Raw genomic sequence first — 26,621 nt, 5'->3', positions numbered from 1 at the left:
GTTTGGACTCCAACCTCAGATTTGATGTCAAATACCAGGGTCTATCTACCATGTCAACATTATCATGGTGTTAAAGGGAGGGCTGGGGAGCTCAGGCAGTAGAAGGCGGGTGGGATGGGGAACACGCAGTTCGGGGAAATCATACATAAATGGGTGGCATATATTGGAAGACCTCAGGGCTTTGCACCCTTTTCACATAATAAAAGTCACTGTCACATCACTGCAGACTTATCTGGATAAAAAAAATAACGGATGGAATGATCCTGTGCCCAGCATTTGTTCATTTATTTTTTCTGAGGACTTACGACTTGTCAGACAGTGTTCTCTATATAGCAGTTAACTAAACAGAAAAACAAACAAACAAACAAGACTCTGCTTTCGGGATACATTCTAGAGGGAGAGACACAAAAAAACAAATGATTAAGATACACAGTATGTTAGATGGAAATAAACATTACAGGGGAAATTGGGAGATTGGGATTGACCTGTATACACTGATGTGTATAAAATGGATGACTAATAAGAACAAAGAAAAAAAGAAAAAAAAGAAATCAAACCAAGCACACTGTGGAGGCTCCAGATAGCTCAGAGCAAACAGTCACTATATATGGACTGCGTAGCCTGCACTAGTTTTTAAAATTGTTGTGTTTTTAAGCACTTATCTATGTGCCTGATACAAATGATAAAAATACGTGGTCTCTGTTCTCTAAGAGCAGGAATGTGCAGTGAAATCATAATGTAACAAACAAAGAAAAAAAAGAAAAAAACAAAAAACATTACAGGGGAATAAAGTGAAGGTAGATAGGGACACTTCGGGGCAGGGGAGGGATTTTAGGTTGGTCAGGGAAGACTTCTCCAGCAAAGTAACCTTTGAGTGAGGTCCCGCAGGAGGTGAGAGAATAGGCCACATGGATACCAGGGGAAAAGGGCTCAACAAAACAAAGGCCCTGAAACAGGAGTGTGGTTGGAGCAGAGGGAAGGGGGGCTGGAGCTAGATGAAGTCAGCCTGTTAATGGGTGGAGACAGTGGGGCCTTGTAAGCACAGTTCCGGCTTTTTTTTTTTTTTTTTCCTTGGCTGAGATGGGAAGCTGTTGGAGAGTTTTGAGCAGGACAGTGAAAGAATGTGACAAACAGGATCACTCTGGGTTGAGAACAGGGCAAAGTGGAACAAAGGTGAGTAGAGCAGAGCAATAGGAGGGGGTTAAATGACCCAGGCAAGATGTGCTGGGGCTTGGATAGGTGCAGGCAGTGGAGGCGCTGAGACATGGTGGGGTTTTAGACACACTTTAAAGGTGGAGATGAAGGCATTTTGCTGTGTGAGAGAAAAGAGGAATCAAGCATGACTTCAGGTTTCAGGCTTGAGCTCCTGGAAGAGCAGAATCACTTCTGAAAAGAGCAACAGTGCCATGTGGGAGAAGGTGAGATCAGAAGGTCCTATTTCCCTCAGTGATGAAAAAAGCTTCTTTAGGTTTACACATAACATGAGCTGTATGGGACAGAGACAAGAGCAATTTAAACTGACCACAACAAAGGAGAGAAAAACTACAACGATGTAGGCTGGGAAATTAACAAGGACTAAAATAGACTCCATCTGAAAGAAGATTAATCTACTGGTAATACAAGCTAGGAGCTAAAGACCAGAAGAGACCAGGAACACAGCTAGAATAAAAAAAAAAAATTAAACACCTATAAAAGCACAGCTATTAAAAAAAACACAAAGAACCCTCAGTAATAAGAACTGTATGTGGGTCCATGTCCATCATTTCACTTTGATTGATTCTTTCATTCATGAGTGCCTGACATATGCAAGATACTATGTTAGGTGTACAAGAAACACAACTGAATTAGACATGATTCACACACTTGAAGAACATAGATGTCTACCTGGGGAGGCAGACACGTAACATGATTAAAATCAAATGGGATGTGGAGATGTGGAGAAACTGAAATGCTCATACACTGCTGGTGGAAATGTAAGATGGCAAAGCTCCTTTGGAAAGCAGTCCAACAGTTCTTCAAAAGGTTAAACAAAAAGTTACCACATAACCCAGCAAGTTCACGCTAGGTATATACCCAAGAGAACTGAAAGCAACGTCCATACAAAAACTTGTACTCAAATATTGATAACACCATAGCCAAAGTGGAAAAAACCCAAGCACCTATCAACTGATGAAAAAATAAATAGAGTGTAGAATGTCCACACACTGGAATATTATTCAGCAATAAAAAAGAATGAAGTACTCATATGAGCTACAACACAGATGAAACTTGTAAATATTATGGTAAGAATCCAGTAAAAGACCATATATTGTATAATTCCAAATGTCCAGATTTGGCAAATCCATAGATACAGAAAGTAGATTAGTGGTTACCAAGGGGTGGAAGGTTTGAGGGAAATGAGTGACTGTTAATGAGCTTTTTCCTGGGATGAGAAAACTGATGATGGTTGCACAACTCCATGAATACACTAAAATAATAATAACAATAATGACGATTGAACTGTACATTTAAAATGAGTAAATTCTATTGTGTATGAATTATATCTCAATAAAGTTATTATCTATTTAAAATATCCAATAAGACGCATGCTACAGTAAAGGGATTTTAAAAAGTGCTGTGAGAAGAATTCAGAAGAAAGACAAACTAATAATATGTGGGGACTGGGTGAATGGTCAAGCTTCTCCAAGCACTTAATACTAGAGATAGCTCTTGAAGGCTAAAGAGTAGTTGACCAGGCTGGGAAAACATGAGGGATGCAGAATCTATTCTGTAAGTAGCAGGTAAATTTGGGGTTTTGATATTTAATTCTTCCCTCCCCCCCAGATTCCCACCAATAACCTCCGGCTCAGATGTAGTATATACTGGTTAAGAAAAAAATAGCTGAAAAATATTCAAGCAATTTTAACGAGAACCTAAATTTTGCAAAGTCATTTCCATATTTTCAGTAAGGGGTTGATAAACTTCTTCTGTGAAGGGACATACAGTAAATGTTTTGGGCTTGGAAGATCAGCTTCTGATGCACCTTCTCAATTTTACTGTTGTAGTGTGAAAGCAGCCATAGATAATATTTAAGCAAGTGAGCGTGGCTGAATTTCAAATAACACATTATTTACCAAACCAGGTGGCAGGTGAGATCGGCCCATGGGTTGCAGTTGGCAGGGCCCTGGTCCATGTTCCCCACCTGCCTTGCTTAACTCTTCTCTGGTTCTCTGCTGGTCACTAGCAATTTCCCCACCCCTGCAGGGATTACCAGCCTCAGCTGTCTCATGGAGAGCCTGCTTAATACTTTGCATCCTTTGGATGGGATGAAAAGCAGGATTAAAAATGGGGTTTCATCTGGTAAAGATTATAAGTATCATCTTTATAGTAAGTCTATCCAAATTCATGTTAAAGATTGCATGTATGCACAATGAAAAATACACTTAGCTAACCGATCTATAAAGAATACAAAGCATACCTCTACTCTCTTATCCCTTTTCACAATAATACCTAAAGGTACATAAAAAATAAACAAGGTGTCTATGTTTGAGCAATAAATATACCAAATACTTATAAAGACAGAATAAAAGGGGGCCTGTTATCTGGAACTTATATTTAGTATATAGCTTCAACTCCTGGACTCTTGATATAATGTTGACTGAATCTTGGGTTTCAAATGTTAAATGTGTTACGTCCCAGAAATACAACTCTAAGGTTTTAACCCCTAAACTGTCTGGCCCAATCAATATTTGATGTTTGGATAACTGTACAGTGAGCTAACACATGTAAACACAGACAGCTATGAATGAAGGCAAGTGTCACTGTGTGGAAAGAACATATTGGGCTGGCACTCAGAAGACCTAAGAGCTTATCCTTCTTCTGACATTGGGTATTGGTATGATACTAGGCAAGCTGCCCCTGGACATGTTACAGAGTTTTCCCCACATATGAAAGTATTTGGTAAATTTTGTAAGGGGTTACAAAAATGCTACATGTTATTGTTATATAAACTAAGATGTTATAGTTATAGTTAAGTAAACTTCTGAAATAAACCATATTGTATTTTTCTGAAGAACAGTCACTGAATTCTAAGGATGAAATAGAGCAAACACTGTATTATTTGCTAAGAATATATCCAAAAGTTGGGTTTTCCATATTCCAGAAAATCAAAGACCTAACATAACAAGTAAATATTTCTGGGACAATGGCAGTTTTGGAAAGTCAGCTATTTGACTTTCACTTTGGGATACTTCCTAATATTCTGCGTGTAACATCTGTCAAAGGTTTTATATTCACCACTAATTATTATACATTGATAGTGGTTGAATGTCTTTGTTTGCTGGGGAGGAGAACAACTATAGTTTCTCCTCTGAAATAGGACAGTGTGGGTGTTTGCAGCTGGCCAAGAAGGAAAGGAGATTTCTAGAGAGACATATCAGCGGGTCCACTTGCAAAATGAAGTGCGTTCTCTTGCTCTTAAACACAAAAATTACATATTGCTAGAGTCGTTTGTTAAAACTACTTAATTTTCCAAAGAGATTAGGGACCTGGGATACCTTCAAACATCTAAATCTATGAAAAACATTATACAAGTAAAATGAATAAATAATATTCACAGACATGTCTTAGTGTACTAGGACATCCATCCTCACGGTAACTTTTAAAATCAGGGGAAGGGGCTTCCCTGGTGGCACAGTGGTTAAGAATCTGCCTACCAGTGCAGGGGACATGGGTTCGAGCCCTGGTCTGGGAAGATCCCACATGCCACGGAGCAACTAAGCCCGTGCGCCACAATTACTGAGCTTGCGCTCTAAAGCCTGCGAGCCACAAGTACTGAGCCTGTGTGCCACAACTACTGAAGCCCATGTGCCTAGAGCCCATGCTCCACAACAAGAGAAGCCACTGCAATGAGAAGCCTGCGCACCGCAACGAAGAGTAGCCCCTGCTCACCTCAATAAAATAAATAAAATAAAATAAATAAATTTATTTTTAAAAAACTCTAATAAAATAAATAAATTAAAAAAATAAAATCAGGGGAAGGAGAGATGACAGACTGAGTCAAAATCATAAAGACCCTAAGAACTAGTCGCCTCACAGGAACAACTGTGGGCCCGAACAAGAAACACCAGAATGGCCTCCATTTTCTATTATTAAGAGGCCTTACAGAATTAGTGTGGAGGTCTAAGGCCAGGAGATCAGCTCCTTTTAACAATAGTTATTATATCTTTTAAAGGTCCTTTATACTTCCGATCTCATTGGTCTTGAACCAATGTAGAGAGAAACTGTGATTTAGAAAAAAGTGTTAAGTTTTCTACTCAAATGTGCCACTTACTAGTTGTATAACTAACTCTTCAGGTCACTGTAACTCTTCATGCCTCAGTTTCTCATCTGTAATTTTAAGGGATTATAACCTACTGATTCTGAAGATAACTTCTATGTCTGACAGTTTCAACAGGCCAGTCTAGAGGAATGGAGAGTAAAGATTTATTATTTTTTTTTCCAATTTCCGTCCTTCAAATTTGTAGGAAACTGTCTCTTCTTCAATCAAGAAGCAAATCTTCCAAACATAGAAAGGTGATGGATAGACTCCTATCCATAAAGGAAATAAACAGTTGAATCAAGAATTTATTTGCAGATGAAATGATCAGGTAGAAAAGCCTAAGGAGTCTTAAGAAGCTAGTAAAACTGGTAAAGAGGTCATAAGATGCAAGGTCAATATTAAAAAAATCAATGGCATTTGTATACACTACAAAATGACTGCAAATTAAGAATTTTTTAAAAATACCATTTATAATAGCACCCAGAATATGAAATAATTTAACAAAATATGGGTAAAACTACAATACATTGTTGAGAGAAATTAATAAAAGCATAAACAGAATGAGAGATATACCATGTTCATGGGTTGGAAGACTCAATATTGTTAAGATATCAGCTCTTTCCAAATTATAGATTCAACAAAATCTCAACTGAAACCACAGCAAGCTATTTTGTGGAAATTGACAAGCTGATGCTAAAATTTATAAGGAAATGGAAAAGACTTAGAATAATAAAAGTACTTTTGAAAGAGAAGATGGAAAGCTTATATTGTCAGATTTCAAAATCTTGTATAAAAGTCAGAGATCAAGATAATGTGGCATTGGCTTGAGGATAGATATACAAATTAATGGAATAGAATAGAGTCCAGATGGACCCACACATCTGTGGTCAATTGATTTTTGTCAAAGGTGTCAAGGTATTTCAACGGAAGAAAAGAGTCTTTTCAATAAACCATGATGGAAAAACTGTGTCTCAATGGGGGTAAATGACTTTTGACCCTTCTCTCACACAATACACAAAGATTAACTTGAAGTGAATTATAACCTTGAATTTACCTGTAAAACATCTAAAAGAAAGCACAGAATAAAATCTTTATGACCATGAGGAGGCAAAAATATCTAAGGAAACAGAAAGCATAAACTATAGAAGATAAAAGTGATAAATTGACCTCCATCAAAAGTAAATACTTCTGCTCTTAGAAAACAACATTAAGAAAATGAAAAGTCAAGTCACCGACTGGGAATGCATATATCTAAGGACTCTTACTCAGAATACATAATGTACTCTTACCAAAAAAAAAAAAAAAAAAAAAAGGAAACAATCCAATTTAAAAAATAAACCAAAAATTTGATGACACTTCACAAAAGAAGACAAACAAATGGCTAATAAGTGCATGAATAATAAGTGTTCCACATCATTAATCAAAAGGAAAATGTAAATATAAACCACAATCAGATACATCTATACAGCATGAAAAGAGCTAAAATTAAGAAGGCTGACAATACCAAGTGCTGCCAGGATTAGGGAGCAACTGGACCTCTCATACATTGCTGGTGAGACTGTAAAATGGTACATTTAGGAAAACAATTCGGCAGTCTCTTATGAAGTTAAATATTTACCACACAGCCCAGCAGTTCCTCTGCTAGGTATTTATCCAAGAAAAATGAAAACTATGTTCATATAAAGACTTGTACATGCATGTTCATAGCAGCTTTATTAATAATCAAAAATGGGGAAAAAAATAAATGCCCCCAAACAAGTGAATGGATAAACAAAATGTAGTATATCCATATAATGGATACATACACAAATGAAGCTCAAAAAAACTACAGTGAGTAGAAGGCGCCTAGATGCGAGAGTGTATACTATATGATTCTATTTATATGGAATTCTAGAAAGGGTAAAAATAATCCATGTTAGAAAGCAGAAAGGTTGCCTGGGGCTAAGGGTAAAGGGGGCTGACTGCAAGAGGGCTCGAGGGAGCTCTGTGGGGTAGTGGAAACGTTCTCTATCTTGATTTTGATGGTGGTTACCCAGGTGCATAAATTTGCCAAAGATTCACTGCCTTGTGCATTTCAGATGGGCACATTTTATTGTATATAGATTGAACCTCAAAAAGGTAATTAAAGAATCTGAATCAACAAATTCTATGGACGTTTGGCAAATGCAAAAAGTAAAAAAGACTGTGTACATAACAGCATACACATACACACATGTATCCCAGAAGGAATGTAAAACATTAGCACAATTGTGAACATGAGAAATTATCTAGCTACTTTGGATACTGAGTTGCTCATGTGACAATGCGTGTGTTACTGAGGTCACCTAAGCGAATTTGGTGGTGTAGATTTGGGTTTTGGCATTTTGATCAACAATCTGCTAAATTCTAAAGCAGGGCTTACTCCTTATTTTACTAGGACATAGGAAGTTTCTTCAAGTACCTTCATTAAACAAGAATGTATTATGTACAGTCTTAGTTACTCTGGACGAAACAGTGCTCAGATACCATCTCTATCCCCTAAATCTCAGAGTCTAATATATGCTAGGGCATAGGCTGGTGAAGGACAGGCACATAAATGATTCTAGTACAGTAAGTGTGTGAAAATTTACATAAGAGAGGGTAAAATAATGTCCAACTTAATTTTAGAAAGAGAAGGCTTCACAAGAGAGATTAACACTTTAGTTTGGTCTTAATGGGTCACGTTGGATATGCAAACATTTAATTTATTTGGGGAGAGGTCTGGGAAGGCATTCAAGGAAGACGTAGCTCCACGATGAAAGCTATAGAGATGAAAAATAACTAGGAATGTAATTTCTCAGCTGGAAGCTGGGATGCTTAAAGGGGGAGATAAAACTGGAAATCTAGGCTGGGGTTTCAATTCATTCCATAACTGGGTGGGGACTCCTGAAGGTTTTTGGGAAAAGGCAATTAGTGACGAGCGCAGAGCTGTGGGGTAGAAAGGTTAATCTGATAGCATGTGTAGGATGAACAGGTGTGGAGTGACTAGAGGTGGGGACACCCAGTAAAAGGCCATTTCAATGGCTCAGGTGAGAAACGGGGACAACTGAACCAGGACAGTAGCAAAGGGGGTTTCAGTAAGAAAACAGATTTGAGATACTGTGAACGTAGAAACACTGGAATAAATTGTACATAGTGATGGGAAAGAGGAAGCATAGCCCCACGGTGCTGAGCCTGGGCGCCCAGCAGGGATTTAACGGTGCTTCCCCTGCAGCTGTTGATCTCATGACACAGCACCGCAACTGCCTGAGCCTATCGACATGTCTGCCTGTGATGTGGGCCATAGCGGAGCCACGCCCAGAGGCTGCCAATGCGGATGTGGCACTCCCCCCATCCAAACGCCAAACCAACATCCATAGTTTACCAGGTGGAAAGCATGAGGACAAACCTTCTGAAAACCTGATTTGGAAACGTGGCTCACCCATGAATTTGACATATGACCTTAGGTGAGTGACTCTCATTACTGAGCTTTTGAACCCCTATCAGTGAAAGAGAGACAAAATCCTCTACCTGTGCGTATCGCTTATGTTTTTTGTGAGGTCCACAAAGCATTCTGGAAACTGAAAAACCCTGTGCAAAGGGGAATTACTAATATTACGGTCACTGTCCTCAAGCAATCTCTTCCATCCTCAGCTTTATACAGACCTAGGTATTATTTGCACCTGACTGGAGGCCTATATCCACATCTATCCTTCTCCCCACCCTAACTAACTCTTCTTTTTTGTTTCTCTGATCCTGGAATTGAGAGATATTTAGCACAGGGATTACCATAAAGATAGTTTTCTCCCAAATGCCACCAATTCTTGCAGGACACCCAATATATACAACCTCCATTTCACTGTGGAAAAGACCACAATGAAATGAAATTTAAATATTTTGATATTACTTGAGTATCTGAAATGCTACTATATCAACATTCTCAAATATTTTCTTAATCTCAACAATTCCCAGGTCTTGGGGATCCGTCAACACTGACCCTGGTGGTTCACTACCTTCACTCTCCTCTCTGACGCATTAAATATCCCCAGATTCAAACACTAAATGAACAGCAGTAATCTGTTCTGACTCTGGATAAGATAAACTTGGTGTTGGATTTATTGAAAGGTGATTGGTTGATCTCCAAGTTCTCACTGTCCTGAAGGATTTTTCCAAGGAAATTTTAATAGATGGTTTTAGAATGTAACTTAACCCCCCCCCCCCCGCCCAACTAGTTGGGTCTCCACAGCTTTCCAGACATGCATAGCACCAGCACTCTTAACATATTACAGAGGAAATACCTGTCTCTGCAACAGAGCTGAGGCTGCCATAGATTAGGTTTATGACAAGGAAATGGAAGCTAAAGCTACCTGCCACTGTGGACCTGAAAGTGATGACTGCCTCTAGGTCCTGGCTCTGGGGCTTTCAAGCTGACTCGCCTTACCTGAATATTGGAGAAAATACACATCCTACCTCATGGGAATGTGAAGATAACACACAGGACAAAAGTTCTGTGGACAACACAACAACCAGCAGATATTAGCTTTTATAAAATGGCAAAGAGAAGAGATTCCACTGTGTCTTTAAGAGGATTTCCAGTGAGAAGGGAACATTTCTCTCTTATAAAGACTTGCTTATAACAATATTTTTCAAGGAACTCGGCTCACATGGTCCAGGAAACACATTATGGTCTACTGTAGCATGCAAATTCAGTGCTCAGCACATTATGGAAACACAAATATAATCATGATCCCCCAAGGCTTGTAGGTTCTGATTTGGTCTCCTTCCTTTCTTCATTCTTTTCTTCCTTTCTTTTTTCTTTTTTTTTTTCCTTTTCTTTCCTACTTTCTCCTTCCCTTCTTCTACTTCTTCTTCTGTATCATACCACGGTGTGGAAAAATTAAAGCAGCTTATCTCAAATCTAAAGGAGATTTATTTCTTTCATTTTTTGAAAACTTTTTCCTTAATGGGTTAAATGCCAAACTCCGAAGAACTTCTCAGTGTAACAAAAGGTAATTGTTTTAAGGCACCGAGGTATGTTTTCCATCAGTGCCTAAAAAATTGGAAATAAATGAAAGCCAGTGAAAAAGCTTGAATAGTCCTCACTTGGCAATTATTCAGCCCTTGGACATTTCCAAGCCCTTTGCAATCATTAATTAATTAGTGAAGATGACATTCCACTTTACTGAGGCTGGGAGTATGACATAAAGAGGTCTAGAGGCTTTCCTCAAGCTGAAAGAAGAATATCAAGGGAGGAGCTGGGATTAGAATTAGGAGCTCACTTCTCAAGCCAGGAGTCACATCGCTAAGCCAAGCCAAGTTAATATTTGAGACAGTAAGGCGCTCTGTGCACAGGTGCAGTTGAATACAGTAGTGTGCTGCTCAAAGACCAACTGGTGAAAGAGCCCACCCCTTCACCCACCAATGCGCCCACAACACACACAGACGATATCTGTAGCTTCATCAGCCTCTTTCCCCTTTCCCAAAACAAAGACAGATGGCTAAATATCAATCTCTAACCACTCTCCTTAATAATCACAGCAAAAAGTACATGATTTGATTTTCATTTTTTAAATGCACAATATGAGGTTAAAACACATGACACTGTTGAAAAACAAATGTTTCAGAATTTTTTTTAAGTGGACATGAAATCCACTGATGTCCAGAATCCTTAACAAGGTAATAGATCATCCTGAATATTACTTTTACTCCAATGAGAAGGAAAATAAAGTTTCATGCTTTCTGGAGAGTGGTTAATACAAGTTCATTCTGTCACCCCAAGTAAGTTGACAAAGACAGACCAAATACTAGTGATGTTTCTGGACCTAACATCTTAGAACCAGGTCTTGCAGTGGGTGCTGATTCTTTTTTTTACCCTACTGGATTGGTTCCAGAGGGCCCAGTGACGTGATGGGAAATCAGGAAACTCAAAGATTGGCTTCGTACTTCACCAGATCATTCTCCCCACTTAGACATACTTTTGCTCTGTCTCATGTCTGTTTCCCCAGGTGGGGTAATAGGATCCTTAAATAACTCAGGGCCCATCTCCTGCCCTTAGGAACATCACTCAGCCATCCTATCACAGTCAGGCTGCTTTGGACAGGGCAAAACTGCATACCTATTGGAACTTAAATGTTGATGGCCATTGTCCCAACCTAAATTTTTAATCTTCTGTAGGGGAATTTGTTGCAATTGTACCAAAGTGAGGTAAAGCTGAATAACCCCATTTTTTTCTGAACCAGTTGCTCTGGGGTTAGGATGGACGAATGCAAATATACTGCAATGTTAACAAAGGGCAAAGTTGTCCAGCTTGGCTATTTTGGGCAATACTTATTTTAAAAACAAAACAAAATAAAACAAAAAAACCCTTAATAACATTTCTTTTCATAAAGAGATTTTTGGAAAGAAAGTCCTTCTAAGAGTAATGTTTCAAAAACACTTAACATTTTCACTTGAAATCTTTATGTTGGAAGATGATCATGGCTTGGTCCACTTTCATGTAATGGGCAATCGTAAGGTTGATGGACGCCTCCAGCTACCCACAGGCCCCACTTGCTGGGAAGGGTTCTTTCCTCTAAGGAACCTAAAATCCATCTGCATCATTAACAGAGCAGATGCTTTCATGTGAGAATAGTGATTTAGTAAACTCCCTACCCGGAGAGTAAGGACCTCACTAAATTCTGTTATAATGTTGAAAATGTGAATGGATATGCCTGAAAATCGACAATCTCAACTGTGTAAAGGATTAAAAAAAAACAAACAAACATATAGTCCAAACTTCCACCCAGTACACCCTCCCAATTTATCATTGAACTTCTCGATAATCAAGGGCTCTCCAATTTCTGATTTCTTACAGTTCTTACTACAGGGAAGGGAGTGCTCGGTTCTAACACAATGGCTGGAAACTAGATTGGTTTCTCCACCTCACTCCTTCCAAGTAACTCTCCTTGGTTCCTCTTTTCATGGTGGGAGGAAACATCATCATGTTGGTTCTAGGACACATGAAAAATCCAAGTTGTAGGTGAGTAGGTGTGTATAGTATTATATCTTGCCTATTCACAGGAAGTAATTGAACATGTTGACTTAAAACACATACATGCTTGAAATTAAATCAAACAACAAAAAAGATAACTGTCATAAAGAATATTTTTAAGTTGCCTAATAGGTTAAAGGTTGGAGAGTAATATTCTTCTTGGAGGATCATTAATGTAGATAAACAAGGGGTAACAAACAAGTGCCATTCTACTACAGCCCCTTCCCAAAGAAAACTAGACAAGATATCTGCATTACCTTAGATCTCCTTAGCCTCACCTGTCTCCTGGGCCCTTGTCCACTTGTTCTTCCCCAGCAGTCACTATGGTACCAACTTTGCTTGGGTTCTGACCGCCTTCACATGAGGCCAACCTGTCATCAGCTCATCTCATGCTGCCCTGAGCACCTCTCACCTCCACATGTGGGGATTCCCTGTCCCTGCTGAGGCATCAGATACTTCAGATCTATTTAGTGACCAAGTAAATGCAACATCTAAGTGTGAGGAAGTCTATGACCCACAGAAGGAAGCTCTGACCAACAGAAAAGGAGCTGGAAGATAAATTATTTTCCCTTTCTCTCTCCGAACAGATTGTCCTGAGCTGCTACGGTTCATATGGTCTTTTGGAAGAAGGTCCTTCAAGATTGAAAAATTAGTTGTACTTGATACTAAACGGAAGCCATATTGGTAACACCCCCACCCCATATCCCCAAATAGGATCTCCCCATTTTCCTGCTTCGCTCATGCACTTCCTTCAGATTGTACTTTCTAATGAAATAAAAGTAGCACATATACTTTTGCCTTAGGCTCTGCTTTCTGGGGAAGGCAGACCAAGATAGGTACCCCCTTATTCCCATCACTATATTAATGAGTTCCCTACCTTTGGTTGCAGTGGTGGTGCACAGGGGGCTGAAACAGGGTCTGTGATGTAGGTCTTCTTGGGACCAGCAACTGGATACATCCCAGCAGGGTTCTGGTTCCCGGTGCCAGAAGGAGTATACACTTGTTCCCGCTTCCAGGTATTTGGGTGACCTTGTTGACCATAGGCAGGATCAGAGTCATTTTTGCCCCCATAGCCAGGCCCCGCTGCACAATAGGGTTCATAATAGCGTCCTTGGTTGGGGGCATACCCATACCCAGGCTCAGGCTGAAGTCCTGGTGGTGGAATATATGCATAATCCATGCCTCCCCGTGTAGAAGGAGGTGGACCCTGCCCAGCGATAGGAACTGGTTGAGTGTTATAGCCCTGGGCCCCTGGCCCTGAGCCATAAAATTGTCCTGGTGAAGGGGCAGCCATGTAATGAGAGCTGGGCTGGGCTGACTTCACCTGCACATTGAAGGTAGGCCTTGAAGGGGTAGATGCCGTAGTGTAGGAGGCTGGGACGGGCTGAGGCTGGGGTTTTAGCGTTCCAATTGGAGCCACGGGGATGGGTCCAGCCTGGGGTACAGGCTGTGTCTTCAATGTAGACTTTTTCGTTGCCGTCAGAGGGGGCTGGTTTGGTATGACCATTCTCTTATGTCCTGTGACAGGGGTGGAAACTGGAGGAGAAGCTGTTGTTGAGCTAGTAGAGCCCTAAAGCAGAAAAGAGAAAAGGGAAAAAAAAAAAAAAAAAGACAAAGGTTATTGCTAATGAAAAATAAAAATACATAAATAGACAAATATTAATAAATGCCATTATTACTTTTGTATTAACTCTGCAAAACATAAACAAGGCATGGTTCCTGACTTCTAAGAGTTCACAGACAACGCAAAAATCAGTTGCGCTTCTGTGTACCAATTCCATTTATAATAACATCAAAAAGAAAGAAAAAACTTAGGAATAAACTTAACCAAAGAGGTGAAAGTCTTATACACTGAAAAGTACAAAATGTTGCTGATAAATTAAAGAAGATACAACTAAATGGAAAGACATATCATGTTCATGGATTGGAAGACTTGATATTGTAAAAATGTTAATACTACCCAGAGCAATCTACAGATTCAATGCAATCCCTGTCAAAATCCCAATGGAACTTTTCTGCAAAAATAGAAAAATCCATATGCAATCTCAAGAGACTCTGAATAACCAAAACAATCTTGAAAAAGAAGATTGGAGCTCTCACACTATGCAACTTCAAAATTTATTACAAAGCTATAATAATCAGTGTTCCATTGGCATAAAGACAGACATAGACCAATGGAATAGAATTGAGAGCCCAGAAATACATCCTTGCATACATGATTTGATTTTTGACATGGGTGTCAAGACCATTTGATTGGGAAAGGTTAGTCTTTTCAACAAATAGTGCTGGGAATACTGGACATCCACATGCAAAAGAATGAAGTTGGACCCTTACTTTACACCATATACAAAAAGTAACCCAAAATTTTAGCTCTAAATGTAAGAGCTAAAACTATAAAACTCCTTAAAAAAAACACAGAAGAAAAAAATTCATGACATTGGATTTGGCAATGATTTATTTTTAATACATATAGAAACATCAAAAGCACCAGCACCAAAAGAAAACAGATAAATTGAACAATGGGATCTCAAACAAACTACCCAAAGACTTGGTCACCATACTGCTAAAAGGCAATACTAGAGAAAGAGAGCTGAAGGACTAAGCAGAGGGAACAAAAAAAAGCAATGAGGGGTGTTGGGAGAAATAAACAAACACCGCTGGTACAACCAAAGAGATACTAAATTTAGGATCAAAGATTCCTGTCAAAGAGTGATTTACCAAAGATAACTCAAATGCAGCCTCCTCCCTTTACATCTTTCTGTTTTTTGTCGCATTCATTTGTTCAATTAAGAAATACTTACTGAATGCCCTAAAAATGTCCTAAGGCCACAAAGATTAAAAGACTTTCTGCTGAACTGTGAGAGGTCTTGGTTAGGCTGGGGATAAGTAAAGGCTTAGGGAAGGTTTGAAGAGTCAAACATTCATCCTAAGGCACTAGTCTATTAGGGATCTGTAAACATTCCAGTGGCAGAATGTCTTAATTTTGCTCTGGCTTACTCTGATTAGATTTGTTCATACAAGAAATGAATGACCACACCCTAATTCGGTTGTTCATTAATTTCCAGGTCAATTCTAGTATGTATAGGAAGAAACGACACAAGACTTTATATTACTCTAGTGTCATTTGCCCACACCAAGCCATTAGAGATATATACATGTGGGGCAGATGCTAACTGCTTCCCCATACCCACTGCCCTTCTTCATTACTCAAAAAATTTCAGTTTTGTTTGGGGCAGCAATGTGCCCACTCTTCCCTAGATTACTTTGCATGTAGGAGTTGCCATGTGACACAGTTCTGGCCAATGAGATGTATGCGAAGCATTTCTGGAAAAGCTAGAGCTCTCCTGACACAGCATGATCCCCTCCTACTTTTCCCTTTTCCTCCTTCCTGCCTGGGATGTGGATGTGGGGCTGGAGATAGTACAGCTACCCTGTCCCCACCATAACATACAAGTATACTGATTTAGACATATGGCTTTCTGGGAATAGCTTTCTGGTGATCTAGGTTGATCCAGAGATAAAGATTAAAACATCTCAGGGATGTTTGGTTACATATAGTATTTCTCTTTTTTTTTTTGGCCGTGCCATGCTGCTTGCCGGATCTTAGTTCCCGGACCAGACCAGGGATCAAACCTATGCCCCCTTCAGTGGAAGTGTGGAGTTCTGACCAGTGAACTGCCAGGGAATTCTCTGTATAGCGGTTCTCAACTGGAGAGGAAATCACCTAGCGACCAGGGAGAGTTTAGAAATGTGTGGCAATGTTTTTTACTGTCACAGTGATTAGGGGATTCTATTTTCATTTAATGGTTAAAAGGCAAAAACACATCACTGTCAAACCCAAGATGACAACAGTGCCCCTGTTGAGAGACACCAGTAAACTCTTGAGCCACATGTCTTCTGGGAACCTGATTGCGAAGTTCCCAGCTGTCAGCCAAGGAGGGTCACTGGTCCTTTCTAGGATCTCTCTTCTATCACACTCTCTCCTCCTATTCAAATCACTGTTCTCCCCCTTGGTCCTCTTGAACCCAGGGAGATGACAGTTCTGACTCTGTTAGCCCCAGATTATCACTTTGTCCCTAATGGCTTCTCTATACCCAAGTGGACCTATGTACACAATGCATTTATAAGTCAGCTCCTTGAGAGGGACTAGTTTCTGTGTGCTATCATTTTCACTGGATCTGACTGTGACGGCTATCTTTTCCCGTCATTTGTGATTTGTCTCAATTGTAGTTTCCTAGAGATTTTGTAATTCTAGATTTAGTTTTCTGTTAAGTTACAGAAAGCCGTTGAATAGAGTTATCTTTTTTCCTTTTTTGATAGCCTCTCAGGGGGCAAACCTGCCATTTCCTTTTGTAATTTAAGTATCATCGAGTATTCTTGTCTTGGTGGAGTAGCCTTTCCCTTCTGTATGAAGGTGGTCCCAATAGTACCCAACAGAAGATGCAGTTTCCACATTGTTAAAATATATATCCTGAAGAAATTCCTAAATAAATGCTCAGTAAGACACTGACATTCTGTAGCAGAGAGTATGGAAGAGTCAGTTCGAACCTCAAAAAAAAAAAAAGTAAGGTTAGATTTCTCTAGTCAACCATGTCGGTCTTAAAAAAACGTCCACATTGGGGACTGACTCTGCCCCCCATTAGCGTGGTACTGGCCACTGAACAGAAGAGAAGCCCTGGCTCACACCTGGCTCTGGCCCTAGCGCCTCCACCTCCAGCCCCGCCTCCTACCAAGGTGATAGCTGCCAGCACACCCTGGGGAAAGATGTAACTCGTGCTCACTTCAGATACAGTTCTCCCACCAAAGCCACTGGGCAGACTGTATAGAGTTGCTCCCACACAAGGACACCTCTTCAAGACTGGGATGGGTAACTGTTTCATCAAATTTCACTGAGACAGAGAAAGTTAAGCAAAATGAGAGGGCAGAGGAATTTGTTTCAACGGAAAGAACAAGGAAAAAAACAACCTGAAAAAACAACTAATGAAACAGAGATAATTTATCAAATAAAGAGTTCAATCAAGGCTTTAAAAAAATGATGCTACTGTGCTATGAAACCTTGATAAAAGCATTGTTTTAAAAGTGCTTAAGTGTCTATCAGTGTTTAGGTGTACAGAATTGTGCAAAATCACTGATGGAGTATTTTTGAAAGAAGATAATAATAATTATTATTATTGTTAACTATAATAATTACAGCTTAAAATAGTTTGTGTTACACCCTCTACTAAGCAATTAACAAATCTATCATTTTATTATAATTTGTTAAAAGTTCCTGAGAAATAAAAATTAAACTTGATAAATGTAAAAAAAAAAAAAAAAATGTCCACATGGATGGAACTGAATATAAGAAGGAATAAAGCTTTGCTTTTCTTTGATGACTCAAGATCAGCAGAAACCCAGAGTTCCTATTTTAAACACTTTACAAACCCAACTATAAATGGAGACAGTGACTGAGCAACTGAGCTAATGACAGGCATACTCTGGGCCGCAGCTGGAAAGGAGTCTGCCCCAAAAACAGATACTTCAAAAGTCATATACTTTGAAGATGAAAACCAATAACATTCATAAAGTAAACAAAAAAGAATGTAGACCTAACTCCTTAGAAGCAACTTTTTTCAACAAATTTCTCTTTCACTTTTTCTTTCTTGGTGAACATGCACACATGTGCACACACATTCACTACTTACAGATTCCTCAAGTCTTTGAAGGAAGGCATCAGGGAGCAATTTCAGGACCCATTGCTAACTTCTAGGAAATATCTCCCTAGATGAGAAGGTTTCTCATAACTTTATTATGAATTCTGCTACGTATGTGCCGGCATGTTTCTGAGTATTTTCTATTTCAAAACTACGTGTGTGAAAATAGCACATTTAGCTCTATTTTTTTCCTTTGCAATTTTAAATTCTTTACCTCATTGGAGGTGGAAGGGGTAAAGAACAGGAATCATTTTAAAGCATACTTATTTATGTTCTTGATGATAAAAGAAAGCTATGGCAACACTTTCTTGGCCCACATATTCAATTAAATACACAGCGAATCTTTTCTACTTACTGGATTAGTAGGCACTTCCAAATATTTATTTTTGGCATTTCATTTCTTTTTTGTTCTTTGCAAAAATTCTTGAAGTTTTATCATGATTTAACATTTTCGTTTTGAAAAACAAGCACATTTTTAAAATTACACTCATACAGATATATATATATATATATATATATATATATATATATATATATACACACACACACACACACACACATATTTTTTTCCCTGAGACTTGAATGTCTCTGTAGCAGTGTTTTTATGTGGTTATTTTTCCATTAATTATTTTCTAAGCATCTTCAACATGGAAAGCTCAGCGAGGTTAATGGGAGGATAGCATCCCAGGATGAATAGCGCATGTCTCCCTGTCCCCCAGGAGTTTGTATGTAGTCTGGTAGAGGGACTGATCAATCACTGTTTGAACGGACGTCTCCACTACCAGGCAGAACTGGCTGTGGCCATGAGACAAGAACAGACAAAGGGCTGTAAGAGCACCTCTCGTGCTCACCTTTGGGAGCAGGCCCTCAACTTCCTTTTTGCCCAACTCGGAATAACATCTTACATTCCCCTATCCCTCTCACCGTTGACCCGCCCATTCCCTGAACACACCCCGCATGTACATACACACACACACCCCTAATCTACTATTATGTCTTCTATATAAGCCCTGATTACTTCTGGCATCCCTGTACTTTACCCCAGTCTCACTTTCTCTCTCCTAGTTCTGGCTCCCATCATCACTTCTCAGAGCTGTTTATTGCCATGATCTAACCTCACTTCTCTCTCATATCTCCTCCTCAGTACTGTCACAGTGATCTCTCTAACGTGACTATCTGATCCCGGCTCTCTGCTGATCTAGATTTGCCAATGACTCTGCCTTGTGTGGAACTCTTTTTATCATGGTGTACTCTCTCTCCCTTTTTTAAACACACTTTATAAGGACGTTCCAATCTAGCCCTGGCCTTTCTGTCCAGACACCTCCTTATTTCCTATATTAGTCACAGCATATTAAGCCTAATCTTAGGCTTATGTAGAGACGGGAATAGACCATACACTCAGGTGTGTACTCATATCTGTCCACCAGCACCTCCTTCTATAGTCTATGATTTGTTCTTTATGACTCTCCTCCATGTTTCTCATCTGCAGCTCAAACATAGCCATCTTCTGCCTGGAAGTTGCCTACTGATTCTTTAAGTCTCTGATCAAATGGTGCCTCTTCTGTAATGTCTTTCCAGAAGTCTGGAGACATCCATTCAACAGTTACTATGTATTAGCCCCTATACCAGACTATAAACTGCTGGGGGACAGGGAGACATCCTATCCTCTTCCCATTAGCCTGACAGAGCTTTACATGTTGAAGATATTTACAAAATAATTAATTGAAAAATAAAAACATAAAAAGACATAAAAATCCCCTGGAAGGATTTTGGGGGTTTTCTATGGTCCTCTGGCTTTACCGCCAATGGGCTTTGTACATACCTCCATTAAAGCAAATACCTTACAGCGTTTTCATAACTGACTTGCATGTTTTATAAGTTGGGAAGAAGTTAAACTGTAAGCCACAGAAAATCAAATTATCACGGTCATAGATAGAAATTTGTCTTTTGTAATAGAAAGGGCAGCCAAGAACCACTATGTCTGTTCAACAGTGACAGCAAGGACCCAGGCTCTGGCTAGATTTCTGCTAGAAGTACTTTTCCAATCTTTCTATAAAAGTGCTCCTGACAACATTAGTCAACATATTGCCCAATCACCCCTCAATAAAGATCCTTTTCATCTGACACAGGACCTCCTCTCCTCTATTAACTCTCTCCAGGACCATGCCCACAACTTGAAATAGCTCCTGTGTATGATGACTCTCTTGAAGTTCTCTCTCTAGAATCCATCTGTACTTGAAATGCTAGACCCAAATATTCAACTCTCTCTTTCATGTGTTTACTTGGATGTCTCATTCGCTCTTCAGGCTCAAGATGTTAAAAACTGTTTCATCACCTTCCTTGAATCTGCTTTACATGCCTTTCATCTGGTTTTCTCATCCACCCCAGCACTGTTCAAATGAGAACACTAGGAGTCATTCTTGAGCCTCTCCTTCACATCCCATTCAAGTATCAAATCCTGTTGATCCTATTCCCTAAATAGGAAATTCTATATCTCTCAAAGTTGTCTGCATTTCAACCATTTCCTCTGCTGTAATTCAATTCCAAGACACCACCACCTCTCACCAGGAATTATCCAACAGCATCCAAACTGGTCTCCCAGTATCTATGCTTGTTCCCCTTCGATGAATCCTTCATTCTGTAGGAAGAGTGATTTCTCTCAAATGCAGATCTAATCACATTATTTTCCTGCTTAAAAATCTTCAGTGGTTTAGTGGAGTGATTTGGACTCAATCTATTTCTTCTGTCTCTCCTTGAGAGGTACATGTCATGTCACCCTCGAGAGGTACACATCATGTTACTCTCTGACACTGACTTCCTTTCATATCTGATGTGCTAGACTCTCTCCTATCTCATGGATTATACCTCTGTGCTTTCCCACCTCTCTCTGGATTCTATGTCTAGCTAATTCCTAAGAACCCCTGAAGTCTCAGCCTGAGTGTCAGGTTCCTCAGTGAACCTTTGCCCAAATCCTCTGGCACAGTGAGCTCTTCTACACATATCACACTTGTGTATGTCTGTTCTCATAAAGTTAGAGATTGTCCCTTTTATTCGCTGCTGCTTTTCCACTGGCTTTTTCATATCATAGTACATAGTAGGCATGTAACAAACATTTGAATAAATGAGTAATGGTCTCCCAAGAAAAGTGCATTTCTCTTGTCAGATTACAACCAAATATGTAAAATATGAGCTATCTCATTTATCTTATTACTTGATAATCAAGGAAATCTGATATAACACATTTTTTTAACATCTTTATTTGGAGTATAATTGCTTTACAATATTGTGTTAGTTTCTGCTGTATAACAAAGTGAATCAGCTATATGTATACATATATCCCCACAGCCCCTCTCTCTTGCGGCTCCCTCCCACCCTCCCTATCCCACCCCTCTAGGTGGTCACAAAGCACCGAGCGATGCAGCTGCTTCCCACTAGCTATCTATTTTACATTTGGTAGTGTATATATGTCAATGCTACTCTCTCACTTCATTCCAGCTTACTCTTCTCCCTCTCCGTGTCCTCAAGTCCATTCTCTATGTCTGCATCTTTATTCCTGTCTTGCCCCTAGGTTCAACAGAACCATTTTTTCTTTTTTTTTTTTTTTTTTTTTTTTAGATTCCATATATATGTACTAGCATACAGTATTTGTTTTTCTCTTTCTGACTTACTTCACTCTGTATGACAGACTCTAGGTCCATCCACCTCACTACAAATAACTCAATTTCGTTTCTTTTTGTGGCTGAGTAATATTCCATTGTATATATGTGCCACATCTTCTTTATCCATTCATGTGTCAATGGACACTTAGGTTGCTTCCATGTCCTGGCTATTGTAAAATAGAGCTGCAGTGAACATTGTGGTACATGACTCTTTTTGAATTATGGCTTTCTCAGGGTATATGCCCAGTAGTGGGATTGCTGGGTCATATGGTAGCTCTATTTTTAGTTTTCTAAGGAACCTCCATACTGTTCTCCACAGTGGCTGTATCAGTTTATATTATTTAACACATTTTTGACTGGAGACGTATTATGGCCACAGGCGTTAGTTTCTGCAAAAATCCCCCAGTCAATAATGTGTTTATGCATGCTTAATTACAGTAATCTCGTTAGTCTCTCCCTCCCTCTAAGCAGTTTAAGGACTTTACCTTTTGAATTTATTAACACTACTATCTTTCAAAGAAGCATTTGAGGTGCTTATTTTCATTTCAATGGTCAGACTGTATATGTAAGTTCTACTTGATGCCAGCTCAAACTCCTACAGAAATAGTCAAAGGGCAAATTTTAAATAAAAGTACCATGAAAAGAAAGAGACTAAAGCATATTAAAATAATTTTTAACATGTACTGAAAAGAAACACATTTTGAATTAACTATCAGATAATTACAATATCCCAATCTCCTCAAATTTAATGAATCCAAGATATTTATTAAACAAAAATTTATTGAAATTCTGCTCTGTGTCAGGCACTGAGCTAGTTGCTAAAGTCACAATAAGACAAAGGGAATCAAAGTCACTGCACTCAAATAATTCTTAATTCATTCAATTTTTTGACAAAATTTGGTGTAATGAATGAAAATGATTTCTACTTAGAAAGGAAACTTTCTAAGGGAACAGAAGGGGAAAATATACAAAAGCTAAAGCCCGACATATACACAGCAACATAAAACTCAAAGCTCCTTCATTACATTTTGATTCCAGCTATTATAAAGACATGAAAACATGCTTAAGATGCTAAAGGAAAATGTAAATATTAAATGAAAAACATAGAATGGGAAATCAATCATGTGTACAATACAGTTGAGGCTACACAAAACGGTATTTCCATACGGACAAGGACCAGACAAACTATGGAAAGAGAGGTGGTTGATTTGTTAGAAGATGGGATTACAAATATTTCAACTTCAATTTTCTTTTCATGACAATTGTTTCAAGTTATTTGAACAAGACCTGATGACCATTTGTCACTTGTAGTTATGTATTTTATCTGTATATCACTGTGGCAGTAAAAACAAACTAAAATACCTACTGGCATCTTTAAAAAGATGTATACTAACAGCAAACACTTACGTAACATTTACTTTCCGTAAATATTTTGTATTCAATGCAGTTTATACTTACTCCTGACAAGTACCCTTGAGACAGAAACTACTACTTACCCCGATTTCCCAGATGAAGATACTGAAGTACAGAGAAATTAAGTAACTGCCCAAGGTTACACAGCTAGCAGGTGGCAGATCCAGGACTCAACCCAGGTAGCCTATTCCCTAGTTAGAAGTTTTAAAAACAATTCTACCTCTCTCGGGTAAAGAAAAAGTGAGAAATTCACAAAAACACAAACAAGAGGCCTTCTCAGTCTATGTGGGTACAGAAAAATATTTCTCTCCTAGAAGAAAAATAATGGAGTAAATGGGACAACAGACAGCAAGTGATAGTCAGTGTCGTTATCTGGGAAACAATAGAGTGACATGAACTTTATACAATAAGAGTTCATAGTCTAAGGCAGCTGCTGTACTGTGCCAGCTGATTGCTGTCGTGTAAAAAATGGATCCGACATTCCTCTTCTGACTTTAAAGCTTTGCTCATTATTGACTGATTGATTGATTGATTGCAAACACCAGGAAGCCAAATTTTGCAACTTCCATTCTCAGTTAAGGACACTGGCAGATAGAAATATCACCAGGGAGGATGAGTCATTAAATTGAAGGGTCATGCAGTAGAGCTCGGGGGGAAAACAATTCCAGCTTTGCCACTATTTAGAATTGAGTGACACTGCAAAATTCGTATTACTTCTCCAGACGGACTCCTCATCGGAACAACAAAGAAGACCTAGGAATACTGTCATTTTCTCCTCCTATATTTTTCTTCAAATAAGAGTCTTTCTATAACCCAAACAAGAAGTGAGCTTCACTGGACAAGGAACAGAGTTGAGGGGACGTGCTCATACTTCTTGCTCTTCTAATACTATTTATTCCTCTACAAAAGAAGTCAGAAGGACATTCAAAATCCAGTGATTCCAAGAGTAAATTCTGAATATTTGCAGTGAGTTTTACTGGCCAAAAAGAGCTTGATCTCATCATAAGGATTCACACCAGGTAGGTACTTAACAAATCATGACTGGATAAATGAATGGACAGGCTTGGAGTTTGAGTTTATACAGTGAGGGAAAAAAAAAAAAAAAAAAAGAACCACGGCTTACCCATTTCACTTACAAAGCCACGCATCCATTATTTGCTACTTGTTTTTTGCTCAAGAAAAATTACTTCACATTTTCTCCAAGCCCTTAATATAGAAAATAACTTAATTTTGCTTTCTTGAGTCCCCTCACTGATTATCTTCCATAATTCAGGGTTTAATACTCACAGCTCCATTCCTCACTCATTCGAGTCACACCCTATCCACTTGATAGATGACCCCACGAGCTAGAAAACAACCCAATAGACTAAGAGTACAATATATGAATATGCTACTCTACATTTAGAGAAGCGCTTTTCAAGTCTGACTGCACAACAGAATCATTGAGCATTCTTTAAATACAAAGTATCTTGCATTTAGAGCTTTTTAGATACAAATTATCTTAGACCCATCCACTTGGGGAGTGAAATCTGGAAATTAAAAAGGGGAGGAACAAATGATTTTTTGTTGATACCAGAGTTAAGAACCACCTTTTTAGGTTCTGTTGTTAAGCAGAATAGGGAATCACACCTGGAGTTGGGGGTCTATGGGTGATGGGAGGCTTTTATCCCAATTGTCTTCAAAGGGCAATGTTTATATAATTCAGACTTAGGAACCAATGTGATATTTGTTCCTATAAACTTCCTATGGGCAATCTGTGGGTTAATTTGGTGATATGTATCAGAAGCCTTAACAAAGTCTGTACCTTTTAAGAATTTAACCTAAGGAAATAACCATAGATGTTTAAATCTTCTGATTTCAAGAAGTGTTCATGGTAACGTAATTTATAAAAGTAAAAGATTATATGCGATTTATATAATCAATACATGGGGATTGGTTAAATAAATGATGGTATATTCATATAATGGAATACTGTATCATTAAAATGTTTCAAAACATAGCAACAATCTAGCAACTCCACTTCTGGATATATACCCCAAAGAGCTCATAGAAGGGAGGGACTCAAACATGCATCTGTATACCCATGTTCATAGCAGAATTATTCACAATGTCCAAAAATGTGGGAGCAACCAAAGTGTCCACTGACAGATGAATGAATAAACAAAATGTAGTATAAACATACAGTGTTGTATTATTCAGCCTAAAACAAGAAAGAAATTCTGAAACATGCTAAAACATTAATGAACCATGAAAACATTATGCTAAAATGAAATAACCCAGTTACGAAAGGACATATATTGTATGATGCCAATGATATAAGGTACCTAAAGTAATCAAATTCATGAAGACAAAGTAGAATGTGGTTACCAGGGTGGTCAGGGGAGGGGGAAATTAGGAGTAATTATTTAATTGATATGCATTTTCAGTTTGGGGGGAAAAAAAGTTCTGAAGATGTATGGTGGTGATGGTTGCACAACGATGTGAATATACTTAATGTCACTTAAATGTATCCTTAAAAATGATTAAGGTGGTGAATTTTGTTATGTATATCTTACTATAGTAAAAAGGAAAGAAGGAAGGAAGGGAGGGAGGGAGGGAGAGAGGGACGGAAAAGAAAATAAAGGAAAAAAGAAAAGAAAGAAAGAAAAATCAACAATTTTATACATTTTAAAATCACATTAGGGAACATTGTTTTATACGTGTTAATCAATATATGCATCTATCTGTATCTCTCATATACACATACACACGTATAGAGCTAGAAAGACTTGTTCCCAAAATGATAACAGTGGTTAATGTAAGGGGGTGATTTTGGAGTATATACTTTTCCTATTTTACGAAGTTTCTAACACAATCACATACTGTGAAAAATATATATAGATATTCCTCTGATGTGTGCATATATACATACATACATATGCATGTAAATATATATTTTAAATTATATGAAATAAATTATTTTAAAAATTAATAGACACCAAAAAATAACATTGTAGTATCCCAGCTTGGGTGTGTTTGTGTGTACATAGAAAAAAAGGAAGGGACATAGGAAAAATTAAAAATGATTTTAAAATACTTTAAAAGGTTAAAAAATGGCATCAGCTGATACAATTAACAGAAATTTTTATTTTTGTCTTCATATGTTTTTGAATTTTCTACATTAAAAGGAAAAGTTACCTCATGAATAGTAGCGGAAAACTGGTGAATGGTTAAAATGATCTCAAAGATTACTTTTGAAATTAAAATCACAGTATTTTAACTGGTGCCACTGAGTTCAAAACAATGCTGCCAATATGGGGATGGAGACACTACTAATACGCTAATTTTCAGTCATTGATGGACACCTAAACCAAACACACACACACACCTGACAAGTCCCCCAAAGAGCTCTTGTCAGAGAGATCCAAAGATGTCTTACTTCCGTGCATTGTATCAGCACTTGTTCACGTCACACTGCGGTGCTTTGGGAATACGTACAACAGCTAGCGAGGGGCTATTCTCAATAACTTCAGAAGGCTGAAACTGAAAAA

General features: G+C 38.5%; 1 protein-coding gene across 11 annotated transcripts in view; it reads right to left on the bottom strand.

The window, feature by feature from the left end:
• Positions 1 to 26,621, bottom strand: part of LPP (LIM domain containing preferred translocation partner in lipoma) — a 684,273-nt gene that overhangs the window by 244,860 nt on the left and 412,792 nt on the right. For all 11 annotated transcript variants that reach the window (XM_068546435.1, XM_068546441.1, XM_068546442.1 and 8 more), the window contains one exon: positions 13,204 to 13,896. In XM_068546435.1, the coding sequence (XP_068402536.1) occupies positions 13,204 to 13,896 (693 nt within the window). The remainder of the gene's footprint in view (positions 1 to 13,203; positions 13,897 to 26,621) is intronic.

This window comes from Eschrichtius robustus, chromosome 6, assembly GCF_028021215.1.
Source record: "Eschrichtius robustus isolate mEscRob2 chromosome 6, mEscRob2.pri, whole genome shotgun sequence".
NCBI lineage: Eukaryota > Metazoa > Chordata > Mammalia > Artiodactyla > Eschrichtiidae > Eschrichtius > Eschrichtius robustus.
This window is presented reverse-complemented; position numbering and strand designations above follow the sequence as displayed.